Source organism: Centropristis striata, chromosome 3 (genome assembly GCF_030273125.1).
Source record: "Centropristis striata isolate RG_2023a ecotype Rhode Island chromosome 3, C.striata_1.0, whole genome shotgun sequence".
In the NCBI taxonomy this organism is placed as follows: domain Eukaryota; kingdom Metazoa; phylum Chordata; class Actinopteri; order Perciformes; family Serranidae; genus Centropristis; species Centropristis striata.
Genome location: NC_081519.1, coordinates 43,186,554 through 43,207,394, shown reverse-complemented (window position 1 = coordinate 43,207,394; position 20,841 = coordinate 43,186,554). Strand labels below are relative to the sequence as shown.

Sequence of the window (20,841 nt, the reverse complement as noted above, 5' to 3'; positions counted from 1 at the left end):
CAATATTAATGTCTAACAGGTGTGGAGGATAAAACCAGTCGGCTCAGAGCTGAAGAGGAGAATCCTCCACAACCTGTCTGTCTGTCTGTCTGTCTGTCTGTCCTCCTGTCCTCCTGTCTGTCTGTCTGTCTGTCTGTCTGTCTGTCTGTCTGTTGGTGTTTCTAGGAGACAGGAAGTCCTCCTTTACATCACTGTTTCCCTTTTACCATCACACATAATCACTTTAAGGCCACAGGAGTATTTTTAGTATGTTTACGGTCGGAGCATTGTTGGATATTTGTGACTGAATATCTCACAATCTGTATTTAATTCTGCAGGAGATTAAAAAGCTCTCCAAAAGCTCCAAATAATCCAGACTTGTTGCCTCCATCAGACTAGAAAACAAAGCAGCGTGGAGCCCTACTGTACATTTACCTCTAAAGTTCTGGCTGTAAACTCCATGAGGCCAGTTTCAGTTTGATGATGATATACCAAGTAAAACTGGAGACAAGCTCAAATAGATTTAGTATCAAATGATAGAACTGGATGGAACCCTCTTATATGGTAGATTTGACACCTTTGGTCACATTTGCAACATTTAAAATTCTTTATTGAGCATGATAGTGTTTTGAAAGTAAAAAAGAGATTTTAAAAAATCAAATTTTTTGTTGGACTAAAGGACTAAAAAAGACACAAAATAACTACAAAAAACACACACACAATGGCTAAAAAAGACACTAAATGACAAAAAAAAGACATAAAATGACTTAAAAAAGACACAAAATTACTTTAAAAAGACACAAAATGACTAAAAAAAAAAGACAAAATGAGAAGACCAAATCACCAAAAAAGATGCAAAAATACACAAAATAACTAAAAAGAAGACACAAAATGACTAAAAAAGACACAAAGACACAAAATGACAAAAAAGAAGACACAAAATGACCAAAAAAAGACACAATGACTAAAAAAGACACAAAATGACCAAAAAAAGACACAAAATGACTAAAAAAGACACAAATTACCAAAAAAGATACAAAATGACTAAAAAAGACACAAAATGACCAAAAAAAGACACAAAATGACCAAAAATGACACAAAATGACCAAAAAAAACACGAAAAGACATGAAAAGGAAAATGGACAGAATAGCCCTCTAAGACTCCATAGAGTTAAATCTTTTCTTGTCATTTTTACATCTTCTTCTTCTTCTTATTGCTGCTTTGTGTGAACGTGACAGGAAGAATTAGGGTCAGAAGTGTTTGACGTGCAGCTGAGAGAGATAATGAAGCTTTTCACTGAGAACCTCTGGCGTCGCTCTGAATGCTTCAGATTCCAGCAGAGCTGAGCAATAATTCACTGTTTGTGTATTTATTGTCTCTACAGATGAAACACACTGAGACTGATTGAGTTATTCACAGATTCAAACGTCATTTCTTTCTTTTTTCTTTTTAAACAATCTCTTAACATTCAACATTAATAAATCAATGATGAGTTCCATGTAACAAAGAGCCACACCGTGATATCTGAATTACTCAAACATAAACTAAGTGTAAAACAATTTAATTAATTTAGAGCAGGGGTCTCAAACTGGCGGCCCGCGGGCCAATTGTGGCCCTCATGATGATATTTTGTGGCCCCCACCTTGATATGAAAGTTTAATGTGAGTTTTATATGAATGGCACTTTACCGTGTTGTGTGTGGAAGGTCCCTTTAATTACTTTTTTTTTAAATTCTGTACCCTTTTTTTGGTAATTTTGTGTCTTTTTTAGGTAATTTTGTGTCTTTTTTAGTCATTTTGTGTCTTTTTAGTTATTTTGTGTATTTTTGCATCTTTTTTAGTCATTTTGTCTTTTTTTTTGTCATTTTGTGTCTTTTTTTTAAGTCATTTTGTGCCTTTTTTTTGTCATTTTGTGTCCTTTTTTTTTTTTATTTAATTTTGTGTCTTTTAATAATTTTGTGTCTTTTTTTGGTAATTCTGTACTTTTTTGATATTTTGTGTCTTTTTTATACTAATTTTGTGTCTTTTTTATAATTTTGTGTCTTTTAATAATTTTGTGTCTTTTTGGTAATTCTGTACCTTTTTATTTGGTAATTTTGTGTCTTTTTTTATAGTAATTTATATGTTGTTTTTTTTTATAATTTTGTGTCTTAATAATTTAATAATTTTGTGTCTTTTTTTGGTAATTCTGTACCTTTTTTTAAAAAATATATTTTGTGTCTTTTTTTAGTAATTCCGTGTCTTTTAAAATAATTTTGTGTCCTTTTTTTGGTCATTTTGTTTCTTTTTTATAAAGTAATTTAGTGTTTTTTCAGTCATTTTGTGTCTTTTTTGTAATTTTGTCTTTTTTGTAATTTTGTGTCTTTTTTTTGGTCATTTGATACCGTCTCCAGCGGCCTTCAGGTAATTAGAGTTGGAGACCCCTGATCTAGAGTTTCATCTTGTTTCTGTTAAAAAACGTTTTGTGCGATCAGAGACGTCTTTGGTTGTAACATCAGTTTTCTGTTGAACCAGCCTCCATTCTCCTCTGACCTTTGACCTCTGGATAGTTTCTCTGTGAACCTGTGAGACGGTTGTTAGAGCAGCAGTTTGTCAAACACTCAGACCAACAATCATCCACTTTATTTATATAACACGTTTATAGCAAACAGAGTTATCAACGTGCTGCACAAAAAGATAAACACAATTAATAGATAACACAATCAAAGCACAATAAAAAAAAAAGATAAGAAGACAATAAAACACTAAAATACAATGAGATAAAGTAGAATAAAAATAGAATAAAGAAATAAGAAAAATAAAATGCATGGCCCCCACAAAATAAAATATGCATGTATACACATAAAATCATAATCATAAAAAAATAAGAAAAATAATGAATAAATAAATAAAATAAATAAATAAATAAAAAATAAATACAATGCACGACCCGCACAAAATAAAATATGCATGAATACACGTAAAATCAGAAAGTCATTAAATGAATAAACAAACAAGTAAATAATAATAAATAAAATCAACACTCTACGTGGTGTTAAAAGCCAATGAGAAGTGGTTGGTTTTAAAAACAGATTTATAATGAGACAGTGAGGAGGCCTGTCTAATGTGTCTAATTAAAACATAAAAGAGGTCAAATTAGGATAAAATCTAGTTCTATATATTTGTACTAAATATATATTTATAGACATAAATGGTCTGTCATGGGACAGGAAAGAAGGGACTAAAAAACTTCTACCAACAAACTGATTAATAGAATAAATAAAGGGAGAGAGAACAGTTGCACATAATAAATAAAATAAAATAAAATAGATTTGTGGTTACGCATCACTTAATAAAAAATATTTTCTACAAACTCTTTAGACACACAAATAGATTTCTTGATTGACAAATTACACAAAGTGGCTCAGTGTTTCTATGGCAACAGGAGGTGAAGTGACGAGGCTGTTTGTCCCGTTTTCACTGGTTCACTCTCCGTCTGTTTATTCCCTCCATGCCCTCCGCATGACAGACGCCACCAGGCCCCGCCCCTTTACAGCTCAGATCCACTGGATCCACTGGATCCAGTGAGCTCTGGACTGTTCTGGCTGTAAACTCCATGAGGCCAGTTTCAGTTTGATGATGATATACCAAGTAAAACTGGAGACAAGCTCAAATAGATTTAGTATCAAATGATAGAACTGGATGGAACCCTCTTATATGGTAGATTTGACACCTTTGGTCACATTTGAAACATTTAAAATTCTTTATTGAGCATGATAGTGTTTTGAAAGTAAAAGATAAAAAAAAAAATCACATTTTATGTTGGACTAACGGACTAAAAAAAGACACAAAATGACCCAAAAAAAGATACAAAATGGCTAAAAAGGCACAAAATGACTAAAAAGAGACACAAAATGACCAAAGAAGACACAAAATGAGAAGACAAAATGACCAAAAGAGACCCAAAATGACTAAAAAAGACACAAAATGACACAAAATGACACAAAATGACCAAAAAAGACACAAAATTACTAAAAAAAGACACAAAATAACTAAAAAATAGACACAAAATGACAAAAAAAAGACACAAAATAACTAAAAAATAGACACAAAAAGACACAAAATGACTAAAAAAGACACAACATGTACAAAATAGCCCTATAAGACTCCATAGATTTAAATCTTTTCTTGTCTCTGTGCTCTTATTGCTGTCTGTGCAGAGATCACCTGGCAGTGAGTCAGTACGGCTGATAATAACCTGATGCTTTTGGATAATAACAGGCGTGTCTCCAATCATGTCAATAATAATATTTTGTTGTTATTTCTCCTCCAGAGAGGTTGTGTTTGGTTTGTCTGTCAGCAGGATTACTGGAAAACTGCTGGACTGATTTAACTTAAATCTGGTGGAAAGGTGAAACATGGGAATGAAGAAGTGGTTCCTAATAGCCCGATCCATCGGAACTGTATGAGCTGATCAATTAACCTCTGGCTAAGCCCCGCCCCCTCCACTCACTAGGACAGACAGGCGCCATGGCAACCATCACAATAGGAGACATTTCACAGGAGGAAATTGATCATTTTTGGAGGACAACAAGCCTTTTTACCATCTTTACCATCAGTAGCTCTCCGTTAGTTTGGTGCTTCAGTATTTACATGAATCATTCAGCACAACATTGCTAACATTTGTTATCTCTGTTATTTACAGATAAGTTAATGAAGCTAAGCTCCGAAAGTTAACGTTAGTATAACTAACAGCTAACAATCATGTATTAAAACAAGATAACTAATAATCATCAGGTCACTCTGCTTGGGTCAGTTCATCGCTGCTGGCAGCTTTAATTGATCTGGTTTTAAATGTAAAAATGACTAAAAAAAAGACACAAAACGACCAAAAATAGATGTAAAAATGACTAAAGAGTTAATTTCTTATTGTAAGTGTTCAACATGCTTATGTCTAGATTTAATAATCTTAATTTAAGAAATCTTGTCCATGCAGCAAGATAATTTCCCTCATATTTAGTGTTTTTATCTTGTTTTTAGACACCTTTTTTGCAGTGTACATATCATTCTTTTTTCAGCTCGTATACTCCAGTCAAGTATATCAACATACAGCAACGCACACAAACCAGTTCACTTGTACCCTAAAAATGCTTTAAGAACAGATCATTTCAAGTATTTTTGCTTTGCTTCTGTGTGTTTTCTGATCTTTTTAAACAGACCGTCTCCTTCACTCGCAATTAAACAGCTTCTTGGAGAAAACAGTGTGTTCGGTGTCAGGATTAAGTGTTGCACTTTTTAAAAGATGGTAGTTATGAGTCTGCTCTCAACTTGTGTGCAGATGCTGCAGTTCTCCTTAATGTGACAGTGAGACAGGTGCTGCTGCTGCTGATCACATTTTATCATTTTATCATTTGAGCAGCAGAAAGACGGTTTATACTGAATATCATGTATCCGTAGTGTTAGAATATAAGAGGAGCTCCTGATCTCTGTGTGAAGCTGCTGACCTGCTGCTGATATCACTTGTTCTAAATGTGCTTCAGCTTTTCAGCAGAGAAGTAGAAGTGAAGAGAGTGACTTTTAAAAGAAAGAATGAATGGATGAATGAAGGAGTGAGTGGGCTTTAAGCTTTACTTTCATCCAGACGTCCTCACATACTAGAGCTGCAGATCTTCCTCTGTGATTCCATTAGAATTTAATTCAATATTATTTATAATACTGATATTATGTTCACATTTTTAATTCTCAATTGACCTCTTATTGAGTGTGCCTGCAAAAGCACACTATATGTTATTCACCGGGCTTATTCTTATTATTCTTCCGTGGTTTTTTCAGTCGACTACTCCTCCCAGAGTTTTGGTCACACATACACTAAAAAGGTATCAAATCAACCGACTCGACCATGACAACGAATTACACGCCGAAAAATCCCCCCAATGTTACCCTATGGAGAGGCTAGAGTGGATGACATCATCCCTAGAGTGGAGAGGGAGAGAAAAAATTGTCAAAAAATAAATCTGGAAACTGCGCTCGAGGCCGCAAATGCCACTCTACAGAAATAATCTGAACTTTTCACCTACATTAAAAGTTAATGTAAGCAACCTGAAATACTGAGCTTGCATCAACAGTATACAACCTGCACACACACACACACACACACACACACACACACACCTGCTTTCTGACTGTTCTCTCTGGTTTGAGCAGCACGTTGTGTGTTGTTGTGTTTGTTGTTTTTAACTTATTGCTGTGTGTCCTGCAGCGCTGGTTAAAACAGCTGGAGAATGAACATCTGTCTGACTCAGTGGATGATACACTGTAGATCAGAGGTGTCAAACTCAAATACACAATGGGCCAAAATGTAAAACTTGAATAAAATCGCGGGCCAACATTGAACAAATTAACCTTTTAATATATACCAAACATGTTTTGCTTTAACATTAAATATGGAACCAGCAAAGCTTATAAACATACAATATATAACTAAATAGTGCAGACATGCAAAATCAAATTTCAAATAAAAAACACATCAATGTCATTAATTAATTAAATAAAAATTAAATAAAAATCGTATGCCTCTTTTCTATTTGCATCCTTCTGATTTAAATATCAAAATAAACTTTTTCAACAGGTTAATAAATTCTGCCTTTCTTTTCGCCATTTTTGGGAAGGGGTAGCTGGGAGACAGCTCTAGCTTGAGGTTGCTATGACGACTGTCACAGAGGAGCGTTTCTGGGTCCTGTCCTGATTGACGCGCCAAAACAACAGCAGGGCATTGTGGGATTTGTAGTATTAGCGGTAAAGGCGCTGTATAATACCGGCGGGTCAGCTTTTATAGTACAATAATAAGATAATAATTTGGTATTGCCTCGCGGGCCAAATAAAATTACACTGGGCCAGAGTTTGACACCCCTGCTGTATACCCTCTGTTATCCTTTTTGTCCTTCCACTATTTAAATGTTTTCTCTCTGAGATTTGACTTTTTGCATTTTAGATTTGTTTATGGACTAGTGACTGCATGCAAAAAGGAGGTTGCATAATGTCTTAAGTATCTGGAAGATGTTGTGAAATGTGAGGAATGAATGAGTTCCACCCTGAATGTGAGACGATGCTGCATCCTGTAACAGAAGTCAGTCAGTGTGTTTAGTTCTTGTGTTGCTCTGTGTTGCACCTGTACTCCACCTGGGGAACCTGAAGGAACACCATGTTCCTCTTCATGTCCTGGAGGATTGGTTAGAAAACACTTTGGAGCACCAGTTAAAGCAGCGTTACTGGATATTTTAGTGCTGCATTGTAGGGCTGCACGATTTTTTTGCTTAGAATTGAGATCAGGATTCTCTGGCACGATTTTTTTCACAAACTGCTTATTGCACTGATGAACTTTGACAAAAAAACACTCGGCATAGTAGTAGTTCTATCATTGGAAGAGAAATGATTTTAACAAGAATAAAAAATAAAATTGAGACATGCGTCTGATAACAACTTCCCCCCATCATCATATGCACATCAAACTGTCTGATTTCCTTACAACGTACAGTGTATGAACAGAGAATTGGCTTAAAGATTCTTGGCCACAGTGTGGCGTTGCATTGTAAAAGGTTTCGGTTATTGACTTCTGTTTGTTTGTTTCTTGTCTTGTACGGCTTCATCATGCTGTGCTTTGTGGTGACGTTTAAGGTGATTGTAGGTCAGGGGTCTCAAACTCTAATTACCTGGGGGCCGCTGGAGGCAGTATCAAAATGACCAAAAAAAGACACAAAATTACAAAAAAAAGACACAAAATGACAGAAAAAAACTAAATTACTTAAAGAAGACACAAAATGACCAAAAAAGACACATTATTTTTTTAAAAAGACACAAAATTATTTTTTTTAAAAGACACAAAATTATTTTTTTTTTAAGAAGACACAAAATGATATTTTTTTCTCTCCCTCTCCACTCTAGTGATGATGTCATCCACTCTAGCCTCTCCATAGGGTAACATTGGGGGTATTTTTTGGCGTGTTTTTGCAGAATAACTTGAAAACCGTTGTTATGGCCGAGCCGGTCGATTTGATACCTTTTTAACTCTTTTAATATAATTTACAATAAAAATGAGAGCAATGATCCAAACATGATCCTTCCCTCTATCAAGTTCAAGTTCCTTTATTTGTACCCAGAGGTCGATTCTGTTTGCAGTATAGATTCCTCATACACACACACAAGCGAGGCACATATCACACATCATTCAACTTAAGACAGTGGGAGTTAAGAAATGGCAAATTAAATAAAATTAAAAATTAAAAGTTCTTACAGGTCCAGACTATACTTCGATATTGATGTGAACTAAAATACGGATAGCAAAAAAGAAGAAAAAGAAAAAAACACAATAAAACAGCAAAATAAAATAAAACTTGTTTAGGTTGTAAAAACATAGATAAAGGTTAAAATGTATATATAGAAATAGTAAATACATACATAAAAGCAACAATAAATAAACACCTGTGTACCTCTATTATTGTGAATCATATCGCAGTTGAAATATCAGTCAAAGTAATCACAATTAGATATTTTCTCCAAATGGTTCAGCCCTATGTTAAGTTGTTTTTACTGCTGATTACTGATGTAAGATACTTTTTTAATTTGCCTGACAAACAGCTGTTCAGCCAGTTTGCATAAAAACAAACTAGTTAAATCTCGTTCACCGCTCTGACGAGCAGAAATGTAAAGAGATACAGCGTGACCTGTGTGTGTTTCTACTTCTTTCCCGTCTTGTAATCAGAAAGAATCACTGCAGACAGATTGTAACGTTGAGTGTGTAGATGTGAGACTCTTGTGGTCCAGACAGAATCATGTGATCTGATGCTGATTGATCTGCTCACTGATCAGGAAACATCAGATCTGATCACATGAAGACAGAGGAGAAAACACAGTCAGGACTCTGTCAGCTGCACTGTGAAGTTTCTACCTCTTTCATAAAAATTCAGTGTAAATGAGATTATTATTATTTATAGCGCTGGTTAGAGAATAGAGGAATGATAAAAGTATCATATAGGATAATCTCATTATTATTTGGAAGAAGGAAAATAGTTTTACTTTTACTGTTTTGTCATTTATTATATCTGAATATATAAATCTACACAGTGGCCACTTAATTAGGTACACCTGTAAAATTGGTGTTCAGCCATAAATTAATCACAAAAATAATAATGTTTGGTTGTGTTCGACACGATCATATATGCATTAATTTAACTTCATAGTTTCATTTTGTGTGGTGTGTATATATATATATATATATATATATATTTTTTTTTTAATTTATTGATATATTTTTTGTTTTATTTTTCCTTCATTGTTGGTTTCGTATTTTTATTTATTTATTTTTATTTATTTATTATTTATTTATTTTTTCTTCTTCATTGTTGGTTTCTTATTTTTATTTATTTATTTTTAATTATTTATTATTTATTTAATTATTTATTTAATTCATTTATTTTTTCTTCTTCATTGTTGGTTTCTTATTTTTACATGAGTTTTATTCATGCTTGTTCTGTCAAAGCACTTTGTGAATGCTGTTTTTACAGGTGCTATATAAATAAAGGTATTATCATTATTATTATTATTATTATTATTTTAAAGTAATAAAGTGGCCACTAAATGTGTGTTAAACCTTTACAACAATTCTAACTCAATATAAGTTTTATATATTCAGAGAAAAGTCACATAATGAGAGGGTTTAATAAAGTAAACTTTCAAGCTTTGATGCCAAAAATAGTTGTTCCTTGTTTGTTTGGATCCTCTGACAGTAAAACACAACAACACATCTAAGACGACACCTCAGTTATTGGCAAATTGTATTTTTTACAAACCAATTAGTTGAGAAAATCCGCGAAAAATGAATCAATAATTGAACTAGTTGTTGGTTTCAGTCCTGCATGTGACACTGATTGATGAAGCTGTGCAGGAAAGCTGCAGGGTTGATAGAACCGAAGCCTCTTAGTGCTGAAACACTCAACATATGTTCTGTACTAACAGGACGTTTGTGGTATTTGCCTTTAAGGCAGAAATCAGGGCTGAGAAGAAGTCTGAGTGGTTTCAGCCTTGTGGAACCAGTTGCTGTCCCACCGTCTGACCTGGTTTAGAGCTCCGTCGTTTATTCAGAGACTCAGCAGAGACAGGGAGGGAGTTTTGTTCTGGAGGAGAAGTTTATTAAGTGGATGACATTTATTCACTACACCTGTTTACTACACCTGACGTTAAAATCACACAGCAGCTGAAATATCAATCTAGAGTTTGACAGGACAGCTGCCAGCTCCACGTAAATAAAACCAGGAAGTTGGAATCTAATTTCTTAAAACCCCTGAAGAGGAAAACATTTACTCTTTCATTCACTGATAGTGATAGCTGGGGACTTTTTGGTGTTTTTACATAATTGTAAAAGTCGTAATCGTAAAAGTATAATTGTTGCTCCTCATGAATCCTAAGTTCATTTGAACTAAACTAGTTGTATCTTGGCTCGGGCTGTAAGTAACGACTCATTTTATAATTTAATAATCTGTCGATGATGAATTTGATTTATCGTTTATTAATCGGATAAAAAGAAAAAAAAGCTACATTTGTTATTTCCAGCATTTTATTCAGAAACCTAAATCTATTCCGCCTCTTCTTGAACAATGCTCTTTCAAACTGTTACAGTAACTCTATGCATACACAGCAAAAACCAACTGACAAAAAATAAGAAATAAATAACTAGAATTAAGCAAATACATGCTCCAAACAAGTCAAATTATCTGCCAGTGTCTTTGTAAGAATTATTTTAATAAGTAAAAAATACCTCGGAACTGAATAAAACAAATGATGTCTTGAAATAAATACAAAAATATTTATTTTGAGCAATTGTGGCTTGAAAAGCTCAACTGTAGTAACATTAAAATAAGCCAGAAATACTTAAAACGAGCATGTTTTGTGGATGGAAAATGCTTTTGAAATAACATTTAAACTCCATGCAACTAAAACTCTAAACTGGAGTCAATATTTTAGGTAAAACATATTCAACAGTTGAACAGATTGAAAAGTATGAAAAAGCTCACAATGTCAATCCTAAAAACAAGTCTTTAAACAATTAGATAATTAAATAAGCACAGAATAATAATACTAATAATTAAATCAGCACATAAAGCTATGGTCAGTAGGTAAATAATACTCAGAACAAGATAATTAAGATACTATAGCTAGATATAAGAAGAAAATACCTGGTAAGCTTCATGTTTTTTGCAGTGTACCTTGATTTAGTTAGTAATTGCAAATTAAAAAGGCAAGTAAAGACAATAAAATAAAACAAATAAATACAATTATAATGGATGGAGATGCAGCGCTGCAATAGAGAGGAAATGTAACTAAATTACATTTGATCAGACAATCCGAACTGATCGCTCAAGTTTTTATTAAATAAATAAAGGATTTACTTTAGATTCTCTTTGATTAAAGGCATGAAGTATTCCTATAAACTCCAGCAGACAAACTGTTGCAGCACATGTAAATAAGATCAGCTGACAGGAAATACCTGAGACAGAGACACCAGATAATCAGCATGAGTCAAATCTGATCTCACTCTCTGTTTTCATAAACAAGCACATAATTCCAGTTGAGTTTCAATTTAAAAACAAATGTTTCAGACACGTTTTCTCTCTGATCAGTTGAGCTGTAAAATGTCAAGTGTCTTTCTTTTAATTACCTTTAATTATCTGGTTACATTGATCCATCACAGAGTGGAGGGAAGACAAACAAATGGAATCTTTCCATTACGTTTGATTTTAAATTACCCTCTAATTGTGCATTTGTCCATTTAAATGGAGGCAAATCTGCCGGCAAATATAAATGAAACGCTAATTAGCTGAAAAGAGAGAAACCCTGAAGTATAATGTGTATGATGCTGTGCATTACAACAACTAATGGATGATAACAATTAGTTGCTAAATACTTTTTTGTAATCATTTTTAATTGATTAAATCAGTTAGTTGATATTTTTATGGCACAGGGAGAGCAAATGTGAAGTCAAAGTCAAAGCCAGATGTGACAGAAAGCTCCATGAAGTGCACATTTAAATAAAGAAATATCTAAAATATAAACAGCCCATGAAATAGAATAGGCCAATGGTGGTATAGTTTGTCTGAAAGAAGCTGAAAAACACTTGTTCCTAGCTTGTTGCCACAATTCACCACAAAAAATAGCAACAAATAACCACAATTTGGGATGTCCATAAATGACTCCCTCTCAAAAAACTCTATTACTACTACTATATATAGTATGTGTATTTTTGTCAAAAATGGTCAAATTTTAAAATGCCTAAAAATGCTTCAAATGGGTCAATTATAGTAAAAAACTAAATTACTTAAAAATTACACAAAATGACACGAAAAAGACACAAAATGACCAAAAAAGACACAAAAGCACCAAAAAATACACAAAATGACAGAAAAAAAACTAAATTACTTAGAAAAGAAACAAAATGTCAAAAAAAAAATTACAAAAAAGACTTATTATTATTAAATTATTATCTCTCTCTCCTGGCCTGGGAACTCCTCGGGGTCCAGGAGGAGCTGGACGTTGTGACTGGGGAGAGGGACGTCTTGAAGGCCCTGCTTAGCCTGCTGCCCCCGCGACCCGGCCCCGGATAAGAGGAGGAAAATGGATGGATGGATGGATGGACAAAATTGCTAAAAAAGACAGATTTTTTTTTTTTTTTAAAAGACAAAATTACCAAATAAGACCCCAAATTATTTAAAAAAAGACACAAAATTATTTTTAAAAAGACACAATTCTTAAAAAAGACACAAAATTATAAAAAATAAGAAAAAATTACCCAAATAAAGTAATTAAAGGGACCTTCCACACACAACACGGTAAAGTGCCATTCATATAAAACTCACATTAAACTTTCATATCAAGGTGGGGGCCACAAAATATCGTCACGAAGGCCACAATTGGCCCGCGGGCCGCCAGTTTGAGACCCCTGGTGTACAGTCTCTGTGGACTGAAGCAGGCGTCTGGAGACAGACAGGTGATGGATGTGGTGTGCAGGTGGAGACAGGTGGAGACAGGTGGAGACAGGTGTGTGAGGCAGCTGTCTCAATGACTCTAAATATGGAAACCTGCCAGACGAGACGAGTCTGACACATGAACCTCGAGTGTTTCTAGTGAACTGGATTGTAGTTTTCCTGCTTCACTAGTTGTGTGACGGCTGTTTGTCCCAGTTACGTTTTTTTTTTTTTAAAGCTACAGGAGCTGGAAGGAATCATGTCATAAATATAAAGCTGAAGTCACTTTTAGCTCCAAAATAAATTATTTTAAACATTTACACACACTTCTCAGAAAGTAATTAACTGCAAAAAATGAGACTATCCAGGAAATATGTAAGATTACCCCAAAAACATGTTAAATTACCCAAAAAAGATGTTAAATTACCCCAAAAAACATGTTAAATTACCCCAAAAAGATGAAAAATTACCTAGGAAATATGTAAAATTACCCAGGAAATATGTAGCAATGCCCCCCAAAAATATGTAAAATTACCCCCCAAAATATTTAAAATTACCCCAAAAAATATGTAAAATTACCCAAAAAATACATAAAAATATCCCCCAAAAATATGTAAATTTCCCAAAATAATATGTAATATTGGATTGTAGTTTTCCTGCTTCACTAGTTGTGTGACGGCTGTTTGTCCCAGTTTTTTTTTTTTTTTTTTAAAGCTACAGGAGCTGGAAGGAATCATGTCATAAATAAAGCTGAAGTCACTTTTAGCTCCAAATGAAATTATTTTAAACATTTGCACACACTTCTCAGAAAGTAATTAACTGCAGAAAATGACACTCTAAACACTCTAAAGCTGTTGGCTTTACAGATTCACCATGCAAATCTTTTTTTTTCAAGTGTGTGATTAAATGCTTGTCATATCCTATATATATATTATACTGAACCCTTGATAGTGGTGCTCCAGTTCCTCCAAACACACTGCAGAGTGCAGAGCAGAGACCTTGGTGCATAGTTAGCAGGCTGCTGGGTTACTGGTTCACTGATGATGAAAAAGTGTCTTTTATTTTCACGGCGTTGCAAAGGGCAGATCAGATAGATTGAAACGGACAGTAGACTGACTCACTCAGGGTTATTTCTGCTGCTTATAGACGGAGGGTGATGGATGCTGGGAGGGTGGAGGTGAAGCCTTAATGCACAAACATGCAGTTTGACAGACAGGTACTCACTCTATTTTAAAGTAGAAAACTCTAAAAATATATACATGCATTATTTTCATTAAGTTTATAAGTTGCACAGAAGCCTGATTCTGTTTTATATGTCAATGTTCAGTGTGTATGTGCTGGATGGTGTGGTACCTTATGAAAAGTGTTTTATGGAGTTGCAGACGTTGTTGTAGCGTGATTAGCATGCTAAGCTAAGGAGATTTAGCTTTATTCACTTCTTATGTTGCATTACTATGTAATTCAGGGATGACATTCATGTTGCTTAGCGTAATGCCCATAAGATACGATAAGATAAAAAATACTTTATTCATCCCAGCAGAGAAATGTAGGTGTTCCAGCAGCCAACATACACACAACACAACACAACACAACACAACACAACACAACACAACACAACACAACACAACACAACACAACACAACACAACACAACACAACACAACACAACACAACACAACACAACACAACACAACACATGTATACATACATATTCCACCTATACAGAACATGAGCCCACAATACATAGCCTAGTATAGAGGAAGTGGAATGGATGGTCCATGTGCATTAGTAGCTGTTACTCATAGATTACAACAGTTACAGCAAGTGTGCAAATATACATGTGTGTAAATAAATAAACAGGTGTGCAAATATACATGTGCAAAAAACATAAATGCAAAAATATAGTTTGGTAAATACAGTATAAGCAGCTAAGCTAAAATGTAAATAAATATTAAATAAATATTCTTCTGTCCTTACTAAAAGGGGAGTCATTATAAAGTGCAGTTGCAGTAGGTAAAAACGTATTCTTGAATCTGTCCTTTTCACACTAGACTGTGCAAAGGATGCGTGTTATTGTCCATAATACTCAACACTCAAAATAATAATCATTAGATATGAGATACTTACATGCAATATAGTATATCCGCTAATTGGGTTCATGTTAAAGTACTTTTAGTGCAGCATACTGAGTAATGATCCATCATGATTAGCATGCTAACGAATACATACTTTCTATGGGCACTGCACTAGTATATATAAAAATACATATATCTAAGTTAAATGATGCACACTTTTTGGCGGGTTCAGAGGGTTTACAGAAGGCAGAAGTGGATAAATGATGCTACAATGGTTCCTATTTCAGCTCTCACTGAGGTTTTAGTGGAAACGTTGCTGCTGGGTTTTTGGTTTAGTGCTGCAGTGACACAACAGAGAAATAATGAAACGAGTGATTTCAGAATAAGCAGAACAGAACATTCTCACACAGCTCCACGCTGCATCTCAGGCTCCGTTAGAGCCGTTGGTACAGTAGCAGAGTTGCCGGTGGGGCTGGTTTCATGCAGGATACGGAGGTGGACGGGACCAAAGCCAACACATCTCATTCACTACGGCTCTCTCTAACTTCCTCCTCCGCTAAGTTTCTCTCCCTTTGTGCAAATTAATGGCTTCCATCACCTGATGACCAAAGAAACGTTGGTTCTGCCTTCAGGATGTGACTCAACCAGCAGCTTCATGCCCTCTTTCAGTTGTAAGGACTCGCTGTTCTTAGTTTAGTAATGAGATTTTTGCTGAAAATGATTTTTGGAAGAAACAGCTGAAAATAGACGTGTGAAAAAACTAAAGCACACGAGTAAAAAGTTTATAGCTCAATTCAAAAGCAGGATTCTTCAGAGTCAGTGTGTCCTTTATTGTAGTAGTAGGACAGTAAAATTAGCCATCAACCCGTCCAAACGTATACTTAAAACACATATAATATGACCGAGGTGGACAGGGAGACAGAATGAATGAATGTATGTCTTTTCCTACATAAACTGGTATTAATAAAGGAAGAATGTGCAGTGTGAATGTACGCATCGTGCCCATTCTTTTTTTTTTTTTTTTTTTTTTAATTCAAAGTTTTTATTATCTTTTCATTTTTACAACATACAAATGAACATCAAACAAACCAAACAGGATGGAGGTCATAAAAAAATAAAATAAATAATAATAATAAAATAAATAAATGAATAAATAAATACAATAATAGTAAATAAATAAAATACAAAATCTGAAAATAAATTAACTAAAAACAAGACAGGCAAGTGTGTAGGCAAGGCAGGCAAATCAACAAATCTTCGTGCCCATTCTTTACACCAGGCGTACTCACTATTATAGCTGAGAAAGATGCAGGTTATAGGTAAGAAAATTCAATAAAAGTTGATGTGTAACATGCTTGATTAATTGATTCTTTAAGTGTCACGCCTACAATGAAGCCCAGCCCGTACAGCCTTACAGACACTATGTAAATCAACATAAAGAATGCAGTGTTTCCTCTAGGATTTGTTTCAGCAGCGCAGGTAAAGGGTGATTTGTTCACTGGACAGTGTTTGCATGTAAATATCAATCAGTAATATAGAAAGTATGAAAAAGCAGCTTCCCTGGAGAAGATTTTTGCCATAAAAGTCTAAATTTGGTGGCCTCTGCCACATTCTAATGCCATTATTCCATCATATACACTGGTCTAAATCGGGGCGCCGCTACTAAATTAATATAGCAGAAACCCTGGAATGATCAGGCAGGCATTGGGAGGCAAAGCCAAAGTACAATCAATATAGTAAAAGAACAAACTAAAACACCAGAGACCACTTAAACAGGCCTTGAAATACAGAAATAGTTATTTTAAGAAAAAGAAACGTAATCATTCAACATGGTTAGACACATATATAGGAGGGAGAAACACAAGGGGGCGGGGCTACACTAAAAGGCGTCTGATTGGACAGACACACACACACACAGACACACACACGCTCACAGACACACACGCACACGGAGACAGACACACACGCGCACACACACATGCAAACAGACACACACTCACACACACACATGCACACAGACACACACACACATGCAAACAGACACACACTCTCACACACACACATATGCAAACAGACACACACGCACATACACACATACGCGCACACACACACACGCACACATGCAAACAGACACACACACACAGACACACGCGCACACACACATGCACACAGACACACACAGACACAGACAGACGCACAGACACAGACAGACACACACACACACAGACACACAAACGGACACACACACACACGCACAGACACAGACAGACGCACACACGGACACACACACACACGCACAGACACAGACAGACGCACAGACACAGACAGACACACACACACGGACACAGACACACACACACACACACAGACACACACACGGACACACACACACATACGGACACAGACACACACACACGGACACACACACACACACGGACACAGACACACGCACGCACGCACGCACACACACACGCACTGACACAGACATGCACACACACACACACACACACACACACACACACACAGACACTCCTTGCTTTTATAGACAGATTACAGAGAAATACTAGGACACGTTGAGTAAAATGTAAAAAGAGCAACAACAAAAGAACTCCCTGAAACAGCTGGTTGGGTTCAGAGGGTTGATGTTGGTAACACTTCTGTCTTGTAGATCATTTTATTCTAAACCAGATATTTAGTCCAGAAACACAGATGCAGCATACAGAACAGACAAGATGTTACTCTGGCTCTCCTGATGCTACGACTGTTTTAAAAAAATCTCCCTCCTGAATCTGTTTCTGTTCTGATGAGCAATCACCAGGCAACTGTTTCATATTTTCGGGGTGCATTCAATGCAAACGCTTCAGTGGAAACGTGTTAAATCAGAAGCAGAACGTGTCCTGTGCTGCCAGTTGGTTACCATAACGTTTCTGTATTTCTTTAATCTTCCTGTGGAGCGTTTCCAGCTTGCTGAGCTCTGTGGTGGCTTTGTGTTCTGTGTGTTCTTTGGTTTTGTTGTTTGGAGATTTTGTAGCAAGATGTTAATGGACCTCCGTGTCCTCCCATGATGGGAACCAGAAGCAGACCGATAAATCCCATCATGCCTCAGTGGTCGCTGGCTGCTGTTGTCGAGCAAACAAAGCATTTTAAAACACTCACCACGTCTTTGATCACGTCAGATTTTGACCGTGAGACATTCTAGATGCAAATAAGTGCAGAATTAAGTGTAAAACAGAGTTCACACAGTGTCAAATGTTGTCACGGTAACTCAGCTTCTGATTGGTGACCTTTACTGAAACCATCAGGCCCCGTCAGTGTCACGGAGGACACATTAGAAAATACACTTTCTGTGTCAAAGGGCTTGTTTTCTGATCATTTTCTATGGTAGAACATACTTCGCTGGAAGCTGTGGATGTGGAGAATGTGTGTTGGAGTTTCTGTATTCATATTAGGGCTGGGCGATATATTGATATTAAAAATATATCGATATATTTTTAAATGTGATATGGTGTTAGACCATATAACACATGGGTCTCAAACTCGCGGCCCGCGGGCCAATTGTGGCCCTCGTGATAATATTTTGTGGCCCCCACCTTGATATGAAAGTTTAATGTGGGTTTTATATGAATGGCACTTTACCGTGTTGTGTGTGGAAGGTCCCTTTAATTACTTTTTTTGGTAATTTTTTGTCTTTTTTTGGTAATTTTGTGTCTTTTTTAAGTAATTTCTTCCTACTCCCTTTCGAGCTTGCAGAAAGTCTGTTTTTCTTAATTTTTTTTTGCTTTTTTGTTTTGTTTTTTATTTATTCATCTATTAATATATAAACTTGTTTTTTTATTGCTTGCATGTTCGAAATAAAGACAATCAATTAATAAATCAATCAATAATTTTGTGTCTTTTTAAAATAATTTTGTGTCTTTTTTAATAGTTTTGTGTCTTTTGGTAATTCTGTGTATTTTTTTTGTAATTTTGTGTCTTTTTTTTTGCTCATTTGTCTTTTTTTGTTGTCATTTTGATACTGCCTCCAGTGGCCCCCCAGGTAATTTGAGTTTGAGACCCCTGATATAACATATATTGATATAGTTCAAATTTAATATTTCTTTCTATATAAATGCTGCCCTTACTAGGGTTTGTCATATTTAGTTCTTTTGTAATGTTCGTTATTCTTTTCTCATATAAATATAAATATTTCTGGCCATATGATGCTCTAATTTAACCATAATTAACTTTTTTAAAGCATTTTTAGGCATTTTATATCACAAACTCCTGTTTTTTCAAATTCCCTCTTGATTTTGTTTGTATTTGTATTTTCTTAAAGTCATTCAGCTTTGGGATAAATGCACATTTTGCTTAAATGGAAACATTAACTTGCTGTCGGCGTGAACACATTTCAAAAGTTCTCCAACTAGGGCTGCACAATTATGGCCAAAATGATAATCACGATTATTTTGATCAATATTGTATCACGATTATTAATCACCATTATTCACCAGTCGCTTTTTGGAAAAATAGTCGCTAAGGGGGTTACCAGCTCTGTCAGTTCATAAACAGCTTTTTAACTTATTATTTATTTCAACACAAACAAGAACGATTCAACCTGGAGATGCTGATATGATTACACTGGTTTAAAATTATTTCACGTCTGTTCTAGATATGAAACAAGAGATAATACACACGTCTATGGAGATGATTTACATAATACAAAAACCTTAAAATACAAAGTATATCTCCTCATTATTAGACAATTAAACGTGCAACACTAGTATCGACAAAGCAGCACTCAAAATAAATTTAATTTAAGAGAATTTGTTTTTTTTTTAAATATGGCGTTGACCTGGAGTTTAAAAAACGTTATTGCTGTAATACATCTCCTAGTATTGGATATAAAGGTTTGGCTGTTATGAATAAATATTAAAGTTGTCTATTGCGTCTCATCAGGTAAACATAAGCAGAATTCCTTTACAAGACGTCCTACTTGTTGGTGTTTATCTTGATTTAAAATGGTTCTGTGGCCCAATTTCTCTTATTTGTTGATTTCTTTTCAGCTTTCAACGTTACAGAACTTTAGTCACAGCTGCATTGTTGGATGTCATGATAAGTTTCCAGTGTTTGTTTGTTTATTTGTTTGGTGTTTTTTCTGGAACTCATACAGACTGTTTCCTTTGTGTTCACAGATGCAGTGAAGGGATAGAAGATGAAAATACACAAGAAGGACCAGCAGCAGGTTTGTTTTACACCCATACACACACACACACACACACACACACACACACACACACACATAGACACATGCACACGTGAGAAAAGTAGGTCATTTATAAAAATCTTTATGCTCACAGCAGCTGTGATACTAAATAAAACAGGATTTTTAAGCTTCAATCTAGCGCGGGGACGTTTGGACATATTTAGGGGCTCAGGTCCTGGTCTCAGTCTCAGTGTGTTCTGTGTTCCTGCATGAATGAATGGAGGCTCCTGTAATGTAGGAATCTGGTAAGACATGCTTTCAGCTGTGAGTGGTGAACCAGCGTTCACAGGATCTCACACAATAGAGCAGAAGGTCAACATGGTGCAGAGCGAGGTGCTGATCCTGAACCAGAGCTGCTGTTCTCTCAGACAGCTGATACTGACAGGAAGTTCTGATCTGACAGACACAAGAGAAGACAGAAGTGATTTATTTCTTCTCTCATTGTCTGATTGTTCTCTAATGTTACTCACTCCGTATGTTGAAAATCGATATTGGCGTCTAACAGGACTTCTGTCCTTGTCCCAGTTTACATGCAGCTGAGAAAATCTAATAAC

At 35.3% G+C, this 20,841-nt stretch overlaps 1 protein-coding gene across 1 annotated transcript in view; it reads left to right on the top strand.

The window, feature by feature from the left end:
- chd6 (chromodomain helicase DNA binding protein 6) overlaps positions 1–20,841 on the top strand; it is a 162,897-nt gene that overhangs the window by 23,815 nt on the left and 118,241 nt on the right. Inside the window, exon 2 of the mRNA XM_059330328.1 lies at positions 20,217–20,266. Within this exon, the coding sequence (XP_059186311.1) occupies positions 20,237–20,266 (30 nt within the window). The 5' untranslated portion in view covers positions 20,217–20,236. The remainder of the gene's footprint in view (positions 1–20,216; positions 20,267–20,841) is intronic.